Source organism: Erithacus rubecula (assembly GCF_903797595.1).
Source record: "Erithacus rubecula genome assembly, chromosome: 26".
Taxonomy (NCBI): Eukaryota; Metazoa; Chordata; class Aves; order Passeriformes; family Muscicapidae; genus Erithacus; species Erithacus rubecula.
Genome location: NC_136678.1, coordinates 4,270,637 through 4,290,062, shown reverse-complemented (window position 1 = coordinate 4,290,062; position 19,426 = coordinate 4,270,637). Strand labels below are relative to the sequence as shown.

The 19,426-nt window shown below is 48.8% G+C and overlaps 2 protein-coding genes and 1 long non-coding RNA gene across 3 annotated transcripts in view; 1 reads left to right on the top strand and 2 right to left on the bottom strand.

Moving 5' to 3' along the window:
- CNTN2 (contactin 2) overlaps positions 1 to 7,713 on the top strand; it is a 29,159-nt gene extending 21,446 nt beyond the window's left edge. The window contains 11 exon segments of the mRNA XM_079327078.1: positions 501 to 621; positions 950 to 1,108; positions 1,219 to 1,368; positions 1,897 to 1,967; positions 2,624 to 2,858; positions 3,566 to 3,681; positions 4,014 to 4,160; positions 4,162 to 4,201; positions 4,355 to 4,467; positions 4,542 to 4,710; positions 7,496 to 7,713. Of these exon segments, the coding sequence (XP_079183204.1) occupies positions 501 to 621; positions 950 to 1,108; positions 1,219 to 1,368; positions 1,897 to 1,967; positions 2,624 to 2,858; positions 3,566 to 3,681; positions 4,014 to 4,160; positions 4,162 to 4,201; positions 4,355 to 4,467; positions 4,542 to 4,710; positions 7,496 to 7,605 (1,431 nt within the window). The 3' untranslated portion in view covers positions 7,606 to 7,713.
- Positions 7,714 to 11,979: 4,266 nt separating this feature from the next.
- On the bottom strand, positions 11,980 to 13,612 carry TMEM81 (transmembrane protein 81; the record flags this gene model as incomplete). The annotated part of the gene is given in 3 exon segments (XM_079327024.1): positions 11,980 to 12,308; positions 12,314 to 12,680; positions 13,575 to 13,612. Coding segments are annotated over 3 exon segments (729 nt in total). The 3' UTR covers positions 11,980 to 11,984.
- Positions 13,613 to 13,626: 14 nt separating this feature from the next.
- LOC306812644 lies at positions 13,627 to 14,370 on the bottom strand. Its single transcript, XR_013776890.1, has 2 exons — positions 14,201 to 14,370; positions 13,627 to 13,765 (listed from the first exon to the last, which is right to left on the bottom strand). It is a non-coding gene; the product is annotated as an uncharacterized lncRNA (long non-coding RNA).
- Positions 14,371 to 19,426: the final 5,056 nt, after the last annotated feature.

Genomic DNA, 19,426 nt, shown 5'->3' with positions numbered 1-19,426 from the left:
GATCACTCAATGATTGATCAATGATTAATCAATAATCATTCACTGATTACTAAATGATCACTCAATGATCATTCAATGTTCACTCAATGATCACCTATTGATCATTAATGATCACTCGATGATCACTTGATCACTCATTGATCACTCAATGATCACTCATTGATCACTCATTGATTGCTCATTGATCACTCATTGATCACTCAATGATCACTCATTGATCACTCATTGATTGCTCATTGATCACTCATTGATACTCAATGATCACTCATTGATCACTCATTGATCACCATCTCAGGTCAAACAGACCCAGCACAGGCTCAACCTTGCCAGCACTGGATCCATCTCAGATCCATCCAGCTCCATGGATGGAATCTCTCCCCATCTCCCTCTTCCCTATCTCCACCACAACCCAACCACCCAAACCCAAACCCCACTGAACTCTGCACTGTGATTGGACACTTCTGATGCTGTCCCCACCGTGTTCTCACGCTGCCCTGCAGAAGGAGGCCATCGGGGACCTCAGCATCTCCAAGGCGCAGCTGCGGCACTCGGGGCGTTACACCTGCACGGCCCAGACCGTGGTGGACAGCGCGTCCGAGTCAGCCACGCTCACCGTCCGAGGTAATTCCCTGGGGGAGCATTCCCTGCTCCTGACAAACCCAGAGCACTCACATGGGCCGTGCCAACAGCTGCTCTTCCCTTGGAACCACACAATAATTCCATTATATGGCCTAGTGGGCTTAATTTTCACCCAAAACTTGGGTTTGATCACCTTGGAGTCTTTTCCATCCAGGCTTAGGAGTTTTTCCAGAGGCTAAAGCTGGTGATGAGGCTTCTCAGCCTCCAGAAAAGAATTTAGGATTTGCACAATAGAGTGATAAACACAATCACAATAGAGTGATAATCCTCCAGACCTTCCATATCAGTGACACATTTCCCATCCCCCCAGGACCTCCAGGCCCGCCCGGGGGGGTGGTGGTGAGGGACATCGGTGACACCAGCGTCCAGCTGAGCTGGAGCCGCGGCTTTGACAACCACAGCCCCATCGCCAGGTACCTCGTCGAGGCCCGGACCCTCCTGTCCAGCCAATGGAAGCAGATGCGCACCAGTGAGTGTCCCCACGGTGGCACCGGTGACACACTGAGGCCACCGGCCAGTCCTGACTCCACGCTGCCCCTCGCTCTATTCCTTCCCCTCTGGTGTTATTGGATTTTACAGATCCCGTAAACATCGAGGGCAACGCGGAGACGGCGCAGGTGGTGAACCTCATCCCGTGGATGGATTACGAGTTCCGGGTCCTGGCCAGCAACATCCTGGGCATTGGGGAGCCCAGTCTGCCCTCCAGCAAAATCCGGACCAAGGAAGCAGGTGGGTGTGGAGACAGCCCCAGGTCCCTGTCCCTGGGATGGTCCCAAGGGATGAATCATCTCCTGGAGAGCTCCTGGAGCTGAGGCCACCACAGGATTTTCCACCTTTTTGCCCATTTCTGTGTCAAAGATGAGCAGGGTTAGAGCTGCAGCCCCCAGCACCGCATCCAGCTGGGAATGTTCATTCCTTGTCCAGCTGTTGGACAGAAGAGACAGGAGAGCAGCAGGAGAACTGCACCCAACCCACCAAACACAAACCAGCTTCTTCCTGATAAAGCTCCCCTCCACATCCCTGCTTTTGACCTCCATCCTTGTCCCCTCAGACACCAAATCCTTGTCCCATGCCCCTAAATAACCTGGGCAGGCACAAGCTGGAATTCCAGACAGGATTTTCATGGCTGAAAACAGAGCCCAGGCCTCTCCTGGGAGCTGTCCCATCCAGTGTCACCAGTGTCACATCATGTTTGTGCTCCCCCCATTGCTCCCACCTCCTTAACCCAAACTCTGCTTTTCTCTGGTGACCTCACAGCACCCACGGTGGCACCGTCCGGGCTCGGCGGCGGCGGAGGGGCTCCCAACGAGCTCATCATCACCTGGACGGTGAGTTGGGAACAGGGAAAGCACCAAGGTGAGACCATGTGGCATTTTTGGGGTGGGAAATCAGTGCTGCCATCCCAGTCTGGATGAGCCAAGAGCTGGTTTGGGCAGACCAAGCGCACATTTCGTTCAGGAAACCAGCACCATCATCCCAGTTTGGATGAGCCAAAGCTTATTTGGATGAGCCAAACACACATTTCCTTTGGGAAATCAGCATCATCATTCCAGTTTGGATGAGCCAAGGGCTGATTTGGGTGGACCAAGTGCACATTTCCTTCAGCTAATCAGTGCTGCCATCCCAATGTGGACACAGGGTTGAACCGTGGGCTGATTTGGATAGACCAAGTGCACATTTCCTTTGGGAAATCAGCACCATCGTCCCAATTTGGATGAGCCAAGGGCTGGTTTGAGTGGACCAAGTGCACATTTCCTTCGGGAAATCAGTGCTGCCATCCCAGTTTGGATGAGCCAAGGACTGGTTTGGACAGACCAAGTGCACATTTCCTTCAGGAAATCAATGCTGCCATCCCAGTTTGGATGAGCCAAGGGCTGGTTTGGGCAGACCAAGCACACATTTCCTTCGGGAAATCAGCGCCATCATCCCAGTCTGGACTATCAATGGTTATTTGGACTGACCAAGGCTCCCTGTCCCTTCCCAGCCCACTCTGAGGGATTACCAGAACGGGGATGGCTTTGGGTACATGGTGTCCTTCCGGAGGAAGGGCAGCCAGGAGTGGCTGAGGGCGCGGGTGCCGCACGCGGAGTCGCTGCACTTCGTGTACCGCAACGAGAGCATCGCGCCCTACACGCCCTTCGAGGTGAAGATCAAAGCCTACAACAGGAAAGGGGAGGGCCCCGAGAGCCTCACGGCCATCGTGTACTCAGCAGAGGAAGGTAAAGAGCAGTGGGAGAGTGGGAATGTCCAGCCTGGAGAGGAGAGGGCTCCAGAGAGAGCTCAGAGCTTCTCCCAGTGACTGAAAGGGATCCAGGAGAGCTGGAGAGGGACTGGGGACAAGGGATGGAGGGACAGGACACAGGGAATGGCTTCCACTGCCAGAGAGCAGGGATGGATGGGAATTTGGGATGGAATTGCTCCCTGGGAGGGTGGGGAGGGGCTGGGATGGAATTGCCAGAGAAGCTGTGGCTGCTCCATCCCTGGGAGTGTCCCAGCCAGGTTGGACAGGGCTTGGAGCAGCCTGGGACAGTGGGAGGTGTCCCTGCCATGGCAGGGGTGGCACTGGAGGAGCTTTAATGCCCCTTCCACCCAAACCATTCCATGACTGCACAGACTCAGAATTCCCCATTTTGTCCAGCCCAGCCTTTCCTCAGCCACATCCTTGCAGATCCAGGAGCTCAGACATTCCTTTGGCTCTCAGAACAGTGACTCCAGCTCCTCCAAAAGTGACAATTCCCTGAGCTCAGCCCCGCCTGCCCCAGAGCCTGGGGACAGACACAGACCCCAGAGCTCACAGCTTGTCCTCCTAAGCCCCCAAATCCCTTCCCCTCGCTCTGTAACCCAACACCAGCTGTCTGCCCAGAAAAAACCTTTTGTTCCAGCGGGGCCCAAAGTCAGTAAAAGGGATTTTATCCCTGTTTTTCAGAACCCAAAGCAGCTCCTTACAGGGTCACTGCCAAGTCTGTCCTGTCCTCGGAGATGGACGTGTCCTGGGAGCCCGTGGAGCAGGGAGAAGTGACCGGAGTGCTTTTGGGATATGAGGTAGGAAATTCCAATGGGAATGGGAGGCCCTGAGAGCCCAGCAAGGAAAATTCCCCCTGGGTTATGTGAGGTGAAAGGAAACAGCATTTTGATTCCAGAGGTGGGGGATAATTCCCACCACGTGGTTCTAATGGGGCTGGCACTGCTCTCTCAGGAGAGATTAAAGGGAATCATGCAATTTTTCCTGCCTGCCTTTCCCAGGGGGTGGTGGCCTCATTTCTGGGCACACACAAACCAAAACACACAGAAACAAACACCCCAAAGCCCTTCAGGATGGGCTGACTGGGGATTTGCAGAGCCTTCCTAACCCCATGCTGTCCTTTTCCACGCAGATCCGGTACTGGAAGGATGGGGACAAGGAGGAGGCGGCTGACAGAGTGAGGACAGCGGGGCTGGTGACATCGGCTCATGTCACCGGCCTGAACCCCAACACCGACTACCACGTGTCAGTGCGAGCCTACAACCGGGCAGGGACCGGCCCCCCCCAGCCCCTCCACCAACGTCACCACCACCAGACCCCGTGAGTGAGCCCCAGCCCCTCCACTGGACACAGGATCCCCCAAAATCTCCCAAACTGTGCTCTCGGTGTGATGCCCTTTGAAGGCTGGGAGCGGCACAGCCTTCTCCTCACTGCCCGATTCGCCCAAGCCCTGTCTGCTTTTGCATCCCTCAGCACCAAAAAGGCCACCTGGGAACATCTCCTGGAGTTTTTCCGGCTCCACAGTCAGCATCAAGTGGGACCCGGTGGTGGCCAAGGCAGACGAGTCGGCGGTGACGGGGTACAAGGTAGGGCTGGGCTTCTCCTGGGGTGATCCAAGGAAATCCCAGGAATGGGAACTCAGCATTCCCTCCTCCCGCAGATGCTCTACAGGCAGGATTCCCACTCGGCCCCCACCCTGTACCTGGCCAGCAAGAGCCACATCGACATCCCCGTCCCCGAGGATTTCACCCACGCCCTGGTGCAGATCCGCGTCACCGGCCCCGGCGGCGACGGGACCCCGGCGGAAGTTCACATCCTGCGGAACAGCGGTACCGGCTGCCCGGCCACGCCGCTGACCGCTGACTGCTGACCGCTGACCGCTGACCGCTGACCACACTGACCACACTGACCACACTGACCGCTGACCGCTGACCACTGACCACAGCAATGCCACTGACCACACTGACCACACTGACCACACTGACCACACTGACCGCTGACTGCTGACCACTGACCGCTGACCACAGCAATGCCACTGACCACACTGACCACACTGACCACTGACCGCTGACTGCTGACCACTGACCGCTGACCGCTGACCACTGACCACACTGACCACACTGACCACTGACCGCTGACCACACTGACCACACTGACCACACTGACCACACTGACCGCTGACTGCTGACCACTGACCGCTGACCGCTGACCACTGACCACACTGACCACACTGACCACTGACCACACTGACCACTGACCGCTGACCACACTGACCACTGACCGCTGACCGCTGACCGCTGACCGCTGACCACTGACCGCTGACGGCTGACCGCTGACCACACTGACCACTGACCACACTGACCACACTGACCACTGACCACACTGACCACACTGACCGCTGACCACTGACCGCTGACCACTGACCGCTGACCGCTGACCACTGACTGCTGACCGCTGACCGCTGACCGCTGACCACATCAATGCCACTGACCACACTGACCACACTGACCACTGACTACTGACCACTGACCGCTGACCACTGACTGCTGACCACTGACCGCTGACCACACTGACCACACTGACCACACTGACCATGGGCACACTGACCACTGACCACAGCAATGCCACTGACCACAGCAATGCCACTGACCACACTGACCACTGACCACTGACCGCTGACCGCTGACCGCTGACCGCTGACCACTGACCACACTGACCACTGACCACACTGACCACACTGACCACTGACCACACTGACCACACTGACCGCTGACCACTGACCACACTGACCACACTGACCGCTGACCGCTGACCGCTGACCGCTGACCGCTGACCACACTGACCATGGGCACACTGACCACTGACCACACTGACCACTGCAATGCCACTGACTACACTGACCACACTGACCACAGCAATGCCACTGACCACAGCCACTGGAGTGACCACAGGCATTACAGTGACCACAGGAATTACAGTGACCACAGGAATTACAGTGACCACACCCATCCCAGTGACCACACCCAGCCATGTGATTCCCTGACCACACCCATCCCGCTGACCACAGCCATCCCAGTGACCACACCCATCCTGCTGACCACAGCCATCCTAGTGACCACACCCCTGCCACTGACCACACTCATCCCAGTGACCGCAGCCATTTCTCTGACCACACCCTCTCCATGCCCAAATTCCCTTTTCCAAAGCTCTCCACAGGCCCTGGAGCTCTGAGACTGGAGCTCATCCCCAGGACCCCTCCTGTCCTTCCCCTCCCATCCTGCCCACAGCACAATCCCAAGGAATTGTCTTTAAAATCCCACTGGAACATCCTCTGCAGGTTCAGGTTCAGACTCTGGAATTGGTCTTTTCTGGAATTGTTATCAGCCTTTGGTTCCCTTGTGCTGTTCACTCCTAGGAATTCCTGGCTCTTCTCCTCCTTCTCCTTCTCCTTCTCCTTCTCCTTCTCCTTCTCCTTCTCCTTCTCCTTCTCCTTCTCCTTCTCCTTCTCCTTCTCCTTCTCCTTCTCCTTCTCCTTCTCCTTCTCCTCTCCTCCTCACTCCACTTCCAACCTGACCCAGCTTTAGCATTTGCAGCCTCCAGACCCCACAACACCCAACTTGCCAAGAGTTAACAACTAAAAACTTTAAATTTTCCACCAAGAGTGAAATCCCAGTTCTGTGGGGCCACAGCTCCAGCAAATTCCCTAAATTCAGGGGCCCATTCTCAGTTCCCATTGCCAGGAGTTTTATCAGCACCAAACACACAAAAAAACCTGCACAAACCCACATTTCCCACAAATTCCTTGCAGTGTCTGCACCACCACACAACCATCCCTTTCCCTGTTTAGTTTTCTCACCAAAAACCCCACAAAATCTCATTTTCCTCAAATTCCCTGCACCAACCCACAGCCATCCATTCCCACCAAAAAACCCCACAAAATTTCACTTCCTTCAAATTCCCTGCACCATCACCTAGCCATCCCCTTCCCTGTTTAGTTTTCTCACCAAAAACCCCACAAAATCTCATTTCTCTCAAATTCCCTGCACCACCCCACAGCCATCCTTTCCCTCTTACCTGTTTTCCCACCAAAAAACCCACAAAATCTCATTTTCCTCAAATTCCCTGCACCATCCCACAGCCATCCATTCCCACCAAAAAACCCAACAAAATCTCATTTCTCTCAAATTCCCTGCACCACCCCACAGCCATCCTTTCCCACCAAAAAAACCCCACAAAATCTCACTTCCCTCAAATTCCCTGCACCAACCCACAGCCATCCTTTCCCTCTTACCTGTTTTCCCACCAAAAACCCCACAAAATCTCATTTCTCTCAAATTCCCTGCACCAACCCACAGCCATCCTTTCCCTCTTACCTGTTTTCCCACCAAAAACCCCACAAAATCTCACTTCCCTCAAATTCCCTGCACCATCACCTAGCCATCCCCTTCCCTGTTTAGTTTTCTCACCAAAAACCCCACAAAATCTCATTTCTCTCAAATTCCCTGCACCAACCCACAGCCATCCATTCCCACCAAAAAACCCCACAAAATTCACTTCCCTCAAATTCCCTGCACCACCCCACAGCCATCCCTTCCCTGTTCCCTGTTTTTCCAGGGACCAGCATGATGGTGGAGGACTCGGGGACGAGGCCAGCACCACACATCGTGGTCATCATCACCAACTCCCTGCTGCTGGTGGCCCTGATCAGCTCCCTGGAGCTCTGAGCACGTCCCAGACACGGATCCAGCCACAATCCCACGGGAACAACACAAATCCCACCTGGGAGAGGATTGGAGAGGGTTGGACTGCGTGGTTGGAAGGGAGGAAGAAATTAAAAATGGATTTTTTCTTTTTTTTTTGGTTTGGAGGAACAAAAGCTTTCGTACAAGACATGGGTCTTTAATTGATTAAATGTTTTTTAAGGAAAACGAGGAAAATGAAGAATTCTCCAGGAATTCTGCAGCCAACTGCCCCTCGCCCCCCCCACTGTATCCATAGTTTTTCTGCCTTATCGAAGCCATGTATGAGATAACCAGACTGCTAAATTTGACTTTTTTTAAACTCTGTACAGTGAATTCCGTGGGGGGGACGGGGACTGAGGAGTTCAGGGATCAGCATGTTCCACACCCATCCCACCACAGCCAGCTCAGAGCATTTCTGGGATGTGACTGATCCTTTTTCCCACCAAAAAAAAAGAGCCAAATCCTGCAGGAACCAGCCCAAAGAGGCAAATCCACGGGAGGATTGAGCTTCACCCCAGCCTGAAAAGTTTTTTTTACAACTGTGGTGTTCACTTGCAGCCCCAGCCTGGTGCTTGTCTCAGCTGTGAGGTGCAAATTCTGTGTTTTCCCATATCCCACCAATATCCCCCAAAAATATCCATTTTGGGGTGGATTTGTCACCCTGCTTGCCTCTTTCTGTTTGGGGAGAAGGGGAAAGGGAGAAGAAGATCCTTTCCCAGAATCCCAAATTGGAGCAGCTCTGCCTAAAAACAGAGGTGTCAATAAATCCAATTTCAGATGGGCTTAAAGCAGGAATTTTTAAAAAATGACAAAATAAAACCAGAAATGGGAGACTCAAGGAAGCCATCGGTGGGACAACAAGGAAAACTCGGACTTGGATTCATCTCCTTGCACTGAGAATTCATCCAGCCAAAATTCCAGGCTTGGATTGGGACTGAAAGGCTGAGATCCAGCCAGGAAGCAGCTCTGGATTGCAGGGATTGTGGGATGCTGAGGCTGGAAAAACAGGAATGCTGAGCCCAGCACCCCCAGGACTGGCTGGGAATCGCTGCTGCCTGTTGGAATCTCTGTCTCCCAGTAAAGCAGTTGACCAAAGTTAATGAGAATTGATTGGTGTTGCTGCTGGTTCCATCCCAAGGGGCGTTTTGGGGATTTTTCCCTGGCTGGGATTCCTCAATCCCAAAGAAAGCAGTGCTAGCCTGGGTAATCCCAATCCCAGAATTTCCTGGCTGGGCTCTGAAGTGGAGATTTCCCTTTAAATGCCAATTACTCCTTTTCAGCCCAGGTGGTGGCAGGGAAATCCCAACCCAGACAGGGCAGCTCAGGCTTTGTTAAACCCTGTTTTGGGCAGTCCCTTCTGCCATTCCATTGATCCAGGGCTGGGGAAGGAGCTGCACCTGCAAATCCGGCATTCCAACCTCAGAAAACAACAAAAATCTACATTTAAAACCCAGCCAGAGCCACCAGTGGGAGGAAAAGGGATTGGAATCATCCTTAAAACCTCTCAAGAGCTTCCTAAAATCCAGCCCAGGCAGGCAGAGAGAGGGAGGGAATGGGGATTAGTGGGATTTGGAGGGAGGGATGGAGAGAGGGAGGGATGGAGAGAGGGAAGGATGGAGAGAGGGAGGGATGGAGAGAGGGAGGGATGGAGAGAGGGAGGGATGGAGAGAGGGAGGGATGGAGAGAGGGAAGGATGGAGAGAGGGAGGGATGGAGAGAGGGAGGGAGTTCTTCCCAGCTGGTCACTCTGCAGCCACCACTGGCCACTCTCATCAGCAGTGAGAGGGAAAGGTGGGAACAGGAATTTTATCCCAGTGGATCAGAGAATGGGATAACAGCTGCAGGAGCAGAGCATGGAGGAGCCAGAAAGCCCCAAAATCAATTTATGGGGTTTTTTTGGTGCTCTTCAATGAGTGACACTGATGTTAAATCAGCTGAGGGAAGCCTGAGGAACTCCCAGGAATTTCTTCACAATCCCTGGAAGCTCCTGATCCTTCCTGGAAAGCAGGACAATTCCTCCAGCTGGGAATGGGGAGCACACAGAATTCCCAGAGCTCTGGGGTTTCCATGGGCTGTGCCATCCTCACCTCCAGGTGAAAAACTGGGAAAAAGGAGTTCAGGCACCAATCCAGAGCAGAGACAGTTCTTCCCTAAATTTCTGCTGTGGGAATTCAGGGGCAGTGATTAAGAAAAGATGATTTTGCAGGGACAGAGGGGAAAAAAGAGGGATGGGGATGCTTTTCCAAGGGTTTTCACTTCTCTGCTTGCACTGAGCTCCAGACTCTGCTATTCCCTGTTAAGATAAACATCCCCCAATCCTTAACAGCCCTTCAAAAATCAAAGAGCACCCCAAAAGAAATCCCATTAAAGGCCCTTTGTGACAGCTGGACCCCAGTGGCCATCCAGCCCTCGGTCTTCAAATAAAAATCCCAATTACGGATTTCCTCTGGCTGTTTTGGACACCTGGCTCCCCTCAGAAATTAAAAAAAAAAAACAATCCCAAGATGAAGGAGATTTTTGGCTCCTGCTCTGACTTCTCCAGCAGAGCTGGATTGTGCTGGTGCTTTTATCCCACTGGATTTGGGAATCCCAGCTGGGCCCAAGACACTGAAATTTCCATGACAAAGAGCAGAGAGGGTCCTGCAGATGGGGCAGCTCTGGACCATTAACTCCCAGCCTGCTGTGATGGGTCATTCCCAATTTTTCCATGTTCAGGAGGTGGAAAAAACCCTCTGGGATTCAGCTCTGGAAAGTGCCTGGTTTGCTTTTCATTCAAATAAATACAATTATTTCCCTCCATGACTATATTTTTCAATATCAAAGTGTTTTTGTGTTGATCTGGTAAAGGAAAAATTTTCAGTTTTTAATGTTAGAGCTGTGTTGTTGTTTTCCCTGGATTTGGGTGTCCCTGCAGCTCATAGGGAAAAAGGGAATAGACAGCAGATAGGAAAGAAAATAGGAAAAAATAAAAATATTTTACAAGTCCCTCCACGGATTCCAGTCCCTGTAGAATTCCTGTTTTTTCCTATTAATCACCAAAGATCCCAACCCCACTGAGCTGTTCCTGTAAGGATTTTAGGGATGAGCTCAGCTCTGGGAGGATCAAACACCCCCAGGCCCCAAAGTGGCTGAAAATATTAATTTATAAACTGTGTCTGTTGAAAATAAATTATAAATATCCCATTAAATTCCATGGGATTCATGGAATGCTCTGAATTGGAAGGGAAGGATCACCAAAATCCAACAGTGAACGATCCCAAGAATCCCATCCTGAACTCTTTAATTCCTGAATTCCTGAATTCCTAATCCAGGCTCCAAAGTCGCCAAAAATATCAATTTTTAAGTTGTGTCTGTTGAAAATAAATATCCCATTAAATAGTTTTGGGATCCATGGAATGTCCTGAGTTGGAAAAGGAGGATCATCAAAATCCAACAGTAGACAATTCCAAGAATCCCATCCTGAATTCCTTAATTTCTGAATTACTAATCCAGGCTCCAAAGTGGCCCAAAATACTCATTTATAAACCGTGAAAATGAATTCTAAATATCTAAATTAAATTCCATTGGACCTATGGAACGTCCTGAGTCGGAAGGGGAGAATCACCAAAATCCAACAGGGGATGATCCCAAAATCCCACCCTGAATTCTTGAATTCCTGAATTCCTAATCCAGGCTCCAAAGTCGCCAAAAATATCCAGTTTTAAGTTGTGTCTGTTGAAAATAAATATCCCATTAAATAGTTACGGGATCCATGGAATCTCCTGAGTCAGAAAGGGAGGATCACCAAAATCCAGCAGTGGAGGATCCCAATATCCCATCCTGAATTCTTGAATTCCTGAATTACTAATCCAGGCTCTAAAGCGGCCCAAAATACTCATTTATAAACTGTGACTGTTGAAAATGAATTCTAAATATCCCATTAAGTTCCATTGGACCCATGGAACATCCTGAGTCGGAAGGGGAGAATCACCAAAATCCAACAGTGGATGATTCCAAAATCCCACCCTGAATTCCTGAATTACTAATTCAGGCTCCAAAGTGGCCCAAAATACTCATTTATAAACCGTGAAAATGAATTCTAAATATCCCATTAAATTCCACTGGACCCATGGAACATCCTGAGTCGGAAGGGGACGATCACCAAAATCCAACAGTGGATGATCCCAATATCCCATCCTGAATTACTGAATTACTAATTCAGGCTCTAAAGTGGCCCAAAATACTCATTTATAAACCGTGAAAATGAATTCTAAATATCCCATTAAATTCCACTGGACCCATAGAATCTCTCGAGGGGGAAGGGGACGATCACCAAAATCCCAGCCTGGGTTCCCAACAAAGAGCCACAGCCAGGGAATTGCGTCAATCTCCGTTCATTTCTTCCCCTGCTCTTTTCCTGCAGACCCTGCTGAGGCAGCAGAGGGTGATGCTGAAGAGGATCCCCATGATCACCCCGCTGCCCAGCCCCAGCACCACCTCGTAAATCCACAGCCTCTCCCAAAATTTCCGCCGCTCCTCCGGCTCCGCGGCGCCGCTGCCGTTCCCCGGCGGCTCCTCCCCGTTGGCCGCCAGCTGCTGCTCCCAAGTCAGGGATTTCTGGAAGTCCAGACCCACCAGGTCACCGGGGATGACCCTGAGGCCGAAGTAAACCCTCTTGACGATCTGGAAGGTGCTGAGCAGCTGCACTCGCAGCGATAGGTGCCGGAATGCGACTCCAGCGCGGGCGAGAGGCTCAGCCAAGGGCTGGGATTGCGGATGGGGTGGAACAGCAGGTCGTTGGTGTGTGATGACCCCTGGGAGAAACTCCAGGTGTAGCCAAAATCCTGTCCCTCAAGCTGGCGGCCTCTGGGGAGAGGCAGAGGAGCTGGAAGGGCCTTTCCCTGTGGTCGCGCTGAGGTGCTGGAGGCCGCAGAGCCAGGGGCTGAGGCAGCGCGAGCGCAGCAGGGAGCAGTTGAGCAGCTGCCCCTGAGGGGGGCCTTGACCCCGCACAGCTGCTCCTCCTTCACACCCAGCCCGCAGCTCACCGAGCACGGCGTGGAGTTCACCAGCACCACCGCCCTGAGCCCCAGCGGGAGGGACCCCGACCCCAGGGGAGACTCTGATCCCAATCCCAGGGGAGACTCTGATCCCGAGGGAGGCGCCGATCCCGATCCCGAGGGAGGCTCTGAGTCCAATCCTGAGGGAACCTCCAATCCCAATGGAGGCTCTGAGTCTGATCCTGATCCCAAGGGAAGCTCAGATCCCAATGGAGGCTCTGAGTCTGATCCTGATCCCAAGGCAAGCTCAGATCCCAATGGAGGCTCTGATCCCGATCCCGAGGGAGGCGCCGATCCTGATGGAGGTGCGGATCCTGGGGAAGGCTCTGAATCCAATCCTGAGGGAACCTCCAATCCCGATGGAGGCTCTGAGTCTGATCCTGATCCCAAGGGAAGCTCAGATCCCAATGGAGGCTCTGAGTCTGATCCCGATCCCAAGGGAAGCTCAGATCCCAATGGAGGCTCTGAGTCTGATCCTGATCCCAAGGGAAGCTCAGATCCCGAGGGAGGCTCCGATCCCGATACTGAGGAAGGCTCCAATCCTGAGGGAGGCTCCGAGTCTGATTCCAATCCCAAGGGAAGCTCAGATCCCGATCCTGAGGAAGGCTCTGATCCTGATCCCAAGGGAAGCTCCAATCCTGATGGAAGCTCAGATCCCAAGGGAAGTTCAGATCCCAAGGGAAGCTCAGATCCCGAGGGAAGCTCAGATCCCGATCCTGAGGAAGGCTCCGATCCCGATCCCAAGGGAAGCTCCAATCCTGATGGGGGCTCCAAGCCTGGTTCTGAGAGAGGCTCTGGTTCCAAGGGAGGCTCCAATCCCGATCTCCATCTCAGTCCCGATCCCGAGGGAATCTTCAATCCCAATCCCGAGGGAAGTTTCATTCCCAATCCCGAGGGAAGCGCTGTCAGAAGGCACAGGGAGCTCAGCAGGATCCCCATGTGGTTCTGCTCCATCTCCAGGGATTTGGTTCGTGCCGGGGTTCAGCAATCCCAACCCCCCGGAATCATTCCATCAATCTTCCGATTCTTCAGGATGTGTCTGACATCCCACCTGGGAAAATCCTTCCACCTGGGAAAATCCCCCCAGGTGTGGAGCAGGAGGCACAGCTAAAAAAAAGACACAGCAAGGAGTTACTGGGATCCAGCAGGGAGGGAATTCCAGGAATTCCATCGGGAATCAGGACTGCAGGATGTCCTGATCCATTGGATCCAATCTGACTCTGCCCAAATTCCATCAGTTTTGGGTGTGTTTGGCAATTTAAGAGTGAAATTCTCCCCTCTCTGTAAGACTTCCCACGTTATTTCAGCTGGATTTTATTTTGGATAGATTCCCACTGGGAAAGGAGCAGCTCCACTTCCATTTTCCCACCAAACTCTGAATTTCCAGCAGCAATTCCTGCTGGAATCTCCCATATAAAGCTGTGGAGTGTGAGGAAATCCCAAAAATGCCAATTCCTCATGGAGGGCCCCATCCAACCCTGACTTCTACAAACACAATCCAGAGCCTGGAGCACTCCCCAAATCCAACCCCAACATTCCAACCTCTATTTGGGCTGATCCATGGGAATCCAGGGCGGTCTGAGCTGGTTTGGCTCTGGTCACTCTGTGCCCACACCAGGCCCTGGAGCTGTTCCCATGGGAGCAGCTCTGATGTCACAGCCAGAGCACAACAGCCCCAAAATTCCAAAGGAGAACCCTCAGGGGTGGCTGAGCAAATCCCTGGAACTGAGAGCTCTGGATAAAATTCCCAGCCTTGGAAGGAGCTACAGGAGTTGGGAGAGCTCATTCCCAAGGGATTCAACCCCAAATTTCCCCTGATGGATCCACAGGAATTGCTCCCACTCTGCCATCCCAGGAAAATGCTCAGAGAGGAAATTCCAGTGAGATCCATGGGCTGCTCGAGCATCCCAAAAAAACAATGCACTGCTGGAATGTTCTTCCCTGGAAAATCCAGGTTTTTAATAGAGGAACCCCCACAGTTCCATGGAATCACATTCCCCATAGATTTTGACCACAATTTTATGGAAAAGACATCCCATAATCAGTCTCCTGATTCCCTGGATTCCCACAGGGATTTGGGTTTGCTGAACATCCAGATCCACTTCCCTCCCTTACATTCCTTCAGCTGAAGAATTCCCAAAACTCCAGGAGGATTTTCCATCCCCAAATCCCCCCCAGAGCTGCTCCTTAAACTGAAGAATTCCCAAAATTTCAGGAGGATTTTCCAACCCCAAATCCCCCTGGAGCTGCTCCTTCAACTGAAGAATTCCCAAAATTTCAGGAGGATTTTCCATCCCCAAATCCCCCTGGAGCTGCTCCTTAAACTGAAGAATTCCCAAAATTTCAGGAGGATTTTCCAACCCCAAATCCCCTCCAGAGCTGCTCCTTAAACTGAAGAATTCCATTCCCAGAGCACTCAGGGTTTGGTTTTATTCCAGATTTACTCCTCTCCCTTCAATAAAACCAACAAAAATTACTCTAAAACCCCCAAACACGGAGTGTTTCAAGGATTCCCAAATTCCAGCCCCACAGAAACCCCCAATTTTCCATGGAAAAGCCAAAATTTACCCGTGGATTTTTAGGAAATGGAAGGTACCTCTTTATTTACAAACACAGAACCATCACCACTGTGGGAGTTGATCCAATATTGTACAAATCCAGGGAATAAAATAAGGATGGGAATAAATGGGGAAATAAAATAAGGATGGGGACAAAGTGAGAAATACAACAAAGATGGGAATAAAGCAGGAAATAAAATAAGGATGGGAATAAATGGGGAAATAAAATAAAATAAGGATGGGAATAAATGGGGAAATAAAATAAGGATGGGAATAAAATAGGAAAGAAAAGAAGGATGGGAATAAAATAGGAAAGAAAAGAAGGATGGGAATAAAATAGGAAAGAAAAGAAGGATGGAAACAAACTGAGAAATAAAATAAAGAGGAGAATAACCAGGAAATAAAATAAGGATGGAAAAAAAGCAGGAAAGAAGGATGGAAAGAAACCAGGAAATAAAATAAGAATGGGAATAAACCCAGGAAATAAAATAAGAATGGGAATAAAACAGGAAATAAAGGATGGGAATAAACCAAGGCAGGGAATTTACACTGTACAGGGGAAGCTGAGTTTGGGGTGAATTTCAATGTTTTAATCCAACCTGCAGAACCTTGGCCTGTGCATTTTAAATTTTGGGGAGTCAGGTCCAGCACAAGCAAAAAAAAAAACACAAAAAAAAAAAAAAAAAACAAAAAGAAAAAAGAAAAAAAAAAGAATTTTACACTCATGGTCATAAATTTCCCAGAATGAAGCCAAGTGTCCCCAAAGCTGGGAATGAAACATCAAGTTTGGAAAAATTTCAAAAACCTCTGATTTCCAAATGTTTTCTCTCTCTCCCCAGTTTTCAATCTGCACGTCCAGAAAATTTAAATTACTCCTGATAATCTCAATAATTCCACCTGGGAGAAAAAAAAAAAAAAAAAAAAAGATATTTAGGAATGAAATTTCCTTTTATCAGGATGTGGGAGTAAGAAGGTGCCAGGCTGTGGATGCTGGACAGGGGAAAGTGCCATTCCTATTCCCCAGGAAATCCTGAAGGAATAAAAGGTTGGGAATGAGCTGCCAGCTTCCATTTTTGAACCCAGAAGTGGAAAAAAAAAAATAGACAACCCTTATAGAAAAAGTTTTGTTTCAGTTCAGAGAAAAAAAATTGGTTTTTAATTTATCTCCAGTGAGGAGGATGCTGGATATTCCTGGAGGAGAAATTCCCAGGGGAGAAAAGGAACAAAACCACTGGAAAAGAGAGGAGGGAAATCCCAGCAGAGTTTTGGGAAAAAAAAAACAACTGGAAAATGAGATTTTTATCTAAAGCTGCTCCTTCTGCCACTGGCAGAGTGGGAAAAACCAAGAGAAAAGCAAAGCAGATTCCAGAGGAATCTCACATCCCACTGGAAAATTCCCTGAAAATCTGGGCTGGGCTCAGGGCAGATGGGAATCCCAAATTCCCAGCTGGGAAAAGAACCAAGAATCCAAATTGACACTCTGGGCAGTTCTTCCATCCGGGAATGATGAGAGATTTTGGGAGATGAAGGTGGCAGGGACTTTTGGGGATTTGTCCCCAAAAGTTGGAGCTGCAGAGTCATTCTGCCCAAATCCCTCCCTGGATCCAGGAATTTCAGTCTGTGCCAGTCCTGCCTGGGAATTCCAGTGGGAGCCAGAGAGGGAAGGAGACAGGGAGAGGAGGGAGAGAGTCTTCATAGCAACTCTGAGATTGCACCACCTGCTGAAGAGAACCAGATGGAAAATGAGTGGCCAGCCCCGGAAAAGGGAATTAGAGATCCAGGAGAGCAGGGAAAAATGGGGGATGGAGGGGGGAAAAAATGGGGGATGGAGGGGGGAAAAATGGGGAATGTACAGGGAAAAAAATGGGGGATGGAGGGGGAAAAAAATGGGGGATGGAGGGGACAAAATGGGGGGATGGAGGGGGGAAAAATGGGGGATGGAGGGGGGGAAAATGGGGAATGTACAGGGAAAAAAATGGGGGATGGAGGGGGGAAAAATGGGGGATGGAGGGGGGAAAAAATGGGGGATGGAGGGGGGAAAAATGGGGGATGGAGGGGGGAAAAATGAGTGTCCAGCCCAAGAAAAGGGAATTAGAGATCCAGGAGAGCAGGGAAAAATGGGGGATGGAGGGGGGAAAAATGGGGGATGGAGGGGGGAAAAATGGGGGATGGAGGGGGGGAAAAAAAGGGGGGATGGATGGGGAAAATGGGGGATGGAGGGGGGAAAATGGGGAATGTAGGGGGAAAAATTGGGGAATGTAGGTGGAAAAATGGGAAATGCAGGAAAAAACTGGGAAAAATGGGAATGCAGGGGGAAAATGGGGAGATGCAGGAAAAAATGGGAAATCAGGGGAAAAATGGGAAATCAGGGGAAAATGGGAGATACAGGGAAACAAATGGGGAGGGCAAGATTTTTGTAGGTAAAAACCAAATTTTTCAGCTGTTTTTTCTCAGCTCTGGGATTTATTTGAGATTCTGAGGGTGCAGCACGGGTCAGAAATTCTTTATTCCCAAATTTATCTGCTGTCAAACCGTTTGGAATTCCCAAAATTTCTGGGAAAAAGCCAAAGAAATTGAGTCCCACCTAAGTGTGGGTGAAAACTGTGAAATTATGAAATTGCCTTTTTTTTTTTTTTTTTAGGCTGAAAGTTGATTTTAACACAAAACTTGGATTTAAAGATTTTTTTGCCACACAAGGGATTTTTTATTTTTCACATGGAAATCCCAAAGATTTTCCAAAAAAATCCAAATTCCATGAGAATATGGAATGTGCTGGAAGCCACGAGGAAAAACTGAAGACCCAAAATTCTGGGAATTTTAGGTACAAGGTATAAAGAGGAAAAAAAAAATGGAATTTTGGGGAATTCTGTAGGTTTGGGATGGATTATTTCCTCTCCCAACAATGGGAATTGTTGGATCATCCCTGTTGAGGGATTTCATGAAAATTCCAAGATTTTCACATTTTAAATGGGATTTTAAATCCCATTTAGGGAATTCCTCCCCATTCCAGGCAGGAATTTTTTCCTTATTTCACTTCATCCCAAACCTGCATGAAAAAATAAAAAACCTCCATAGTAGCAAAGGCTAAAAACAGAATTTTGGGAATTCTGTCACCACCAGCTGTTGGGAAAATCAATGGAATTTGAGTCTAAACTCATTTTTTTTTTCAGGAAAAAAAAATCCTAAAATTCAGGAATCTCCTCTTGAGTAAAAAGCAGGGAAATAATACCCAGAATTTCCTGCACCAACAGCAAATTTAAACCAAAATTTTTTCAAAAAAGGTTGGGAAAAAAAAGGAAAAGCAGAACAAAGAGCAGCACTGGGAATATTCCAGCGGGATTTGGGAATGGAAATTCAGGGAGGAAAATTCCAGGAAAAAACAAGGAATTTTCAATTTTCAATAATTCTTTTTTTTCCAGAGAAAATGAGGAATTAGGGAAGAGCAGCTGAGGACAAAGTTACAGCAAACACCCCCAGTAATGAAATGTTGATTAAAAAAAATGGTTAATTTAAAAAAATAAATGTTGATTAAAAGAATAAATGTGGATTAAAAAAATAAACGTGGATTTAAAAAATAAATGTTGATTAAAATAAATGTTGATTAAAGAATAAATGTTGATTAAAAAAATAAATGTTGATTAAAGAATAAATGATTAAAAGAATAAATGTGGATTAAAAAAATAAGTGTTGATTAAAATAAGAAATGTTGATTAAAATAAGAAATTTTGATTAAAATATAAATGTTGATTAAAAGAATAATGTTGATTAAAAATTAATGTTAATTTAAAAATAAATGTTGATGAAAGAATAAATGTTGGTTAAAAAAATTAAATATGATTAAAATAAGAATGGTGATTAAAGAATAAATGATAAATAATAAATGTGGATTAAAATAATAAATGTGGATTAAAATAATAAGTGTGATTAAAGATCAATGTTGTTAAAAGAATAAATATTGAATAAAATAAGAAATGTTGATTAAAATATTAAATGTTGATTAAAAGAATAAATATTGATTAAAATTTAAATGTTGATGAAAAATTAAATGTTATTAAAAATTAAAGCATTTTCTCATCCAGCCCCTCCCACAAGGAATTCGGAAATCCCAAATTTCAGTTTCCAGGCCAAAATCCATATTCATCTATTGTTAATTCTATTAATTAACAGTGATAAAAACAATAATTAACAGCAAATTAATGATAAAACAAGC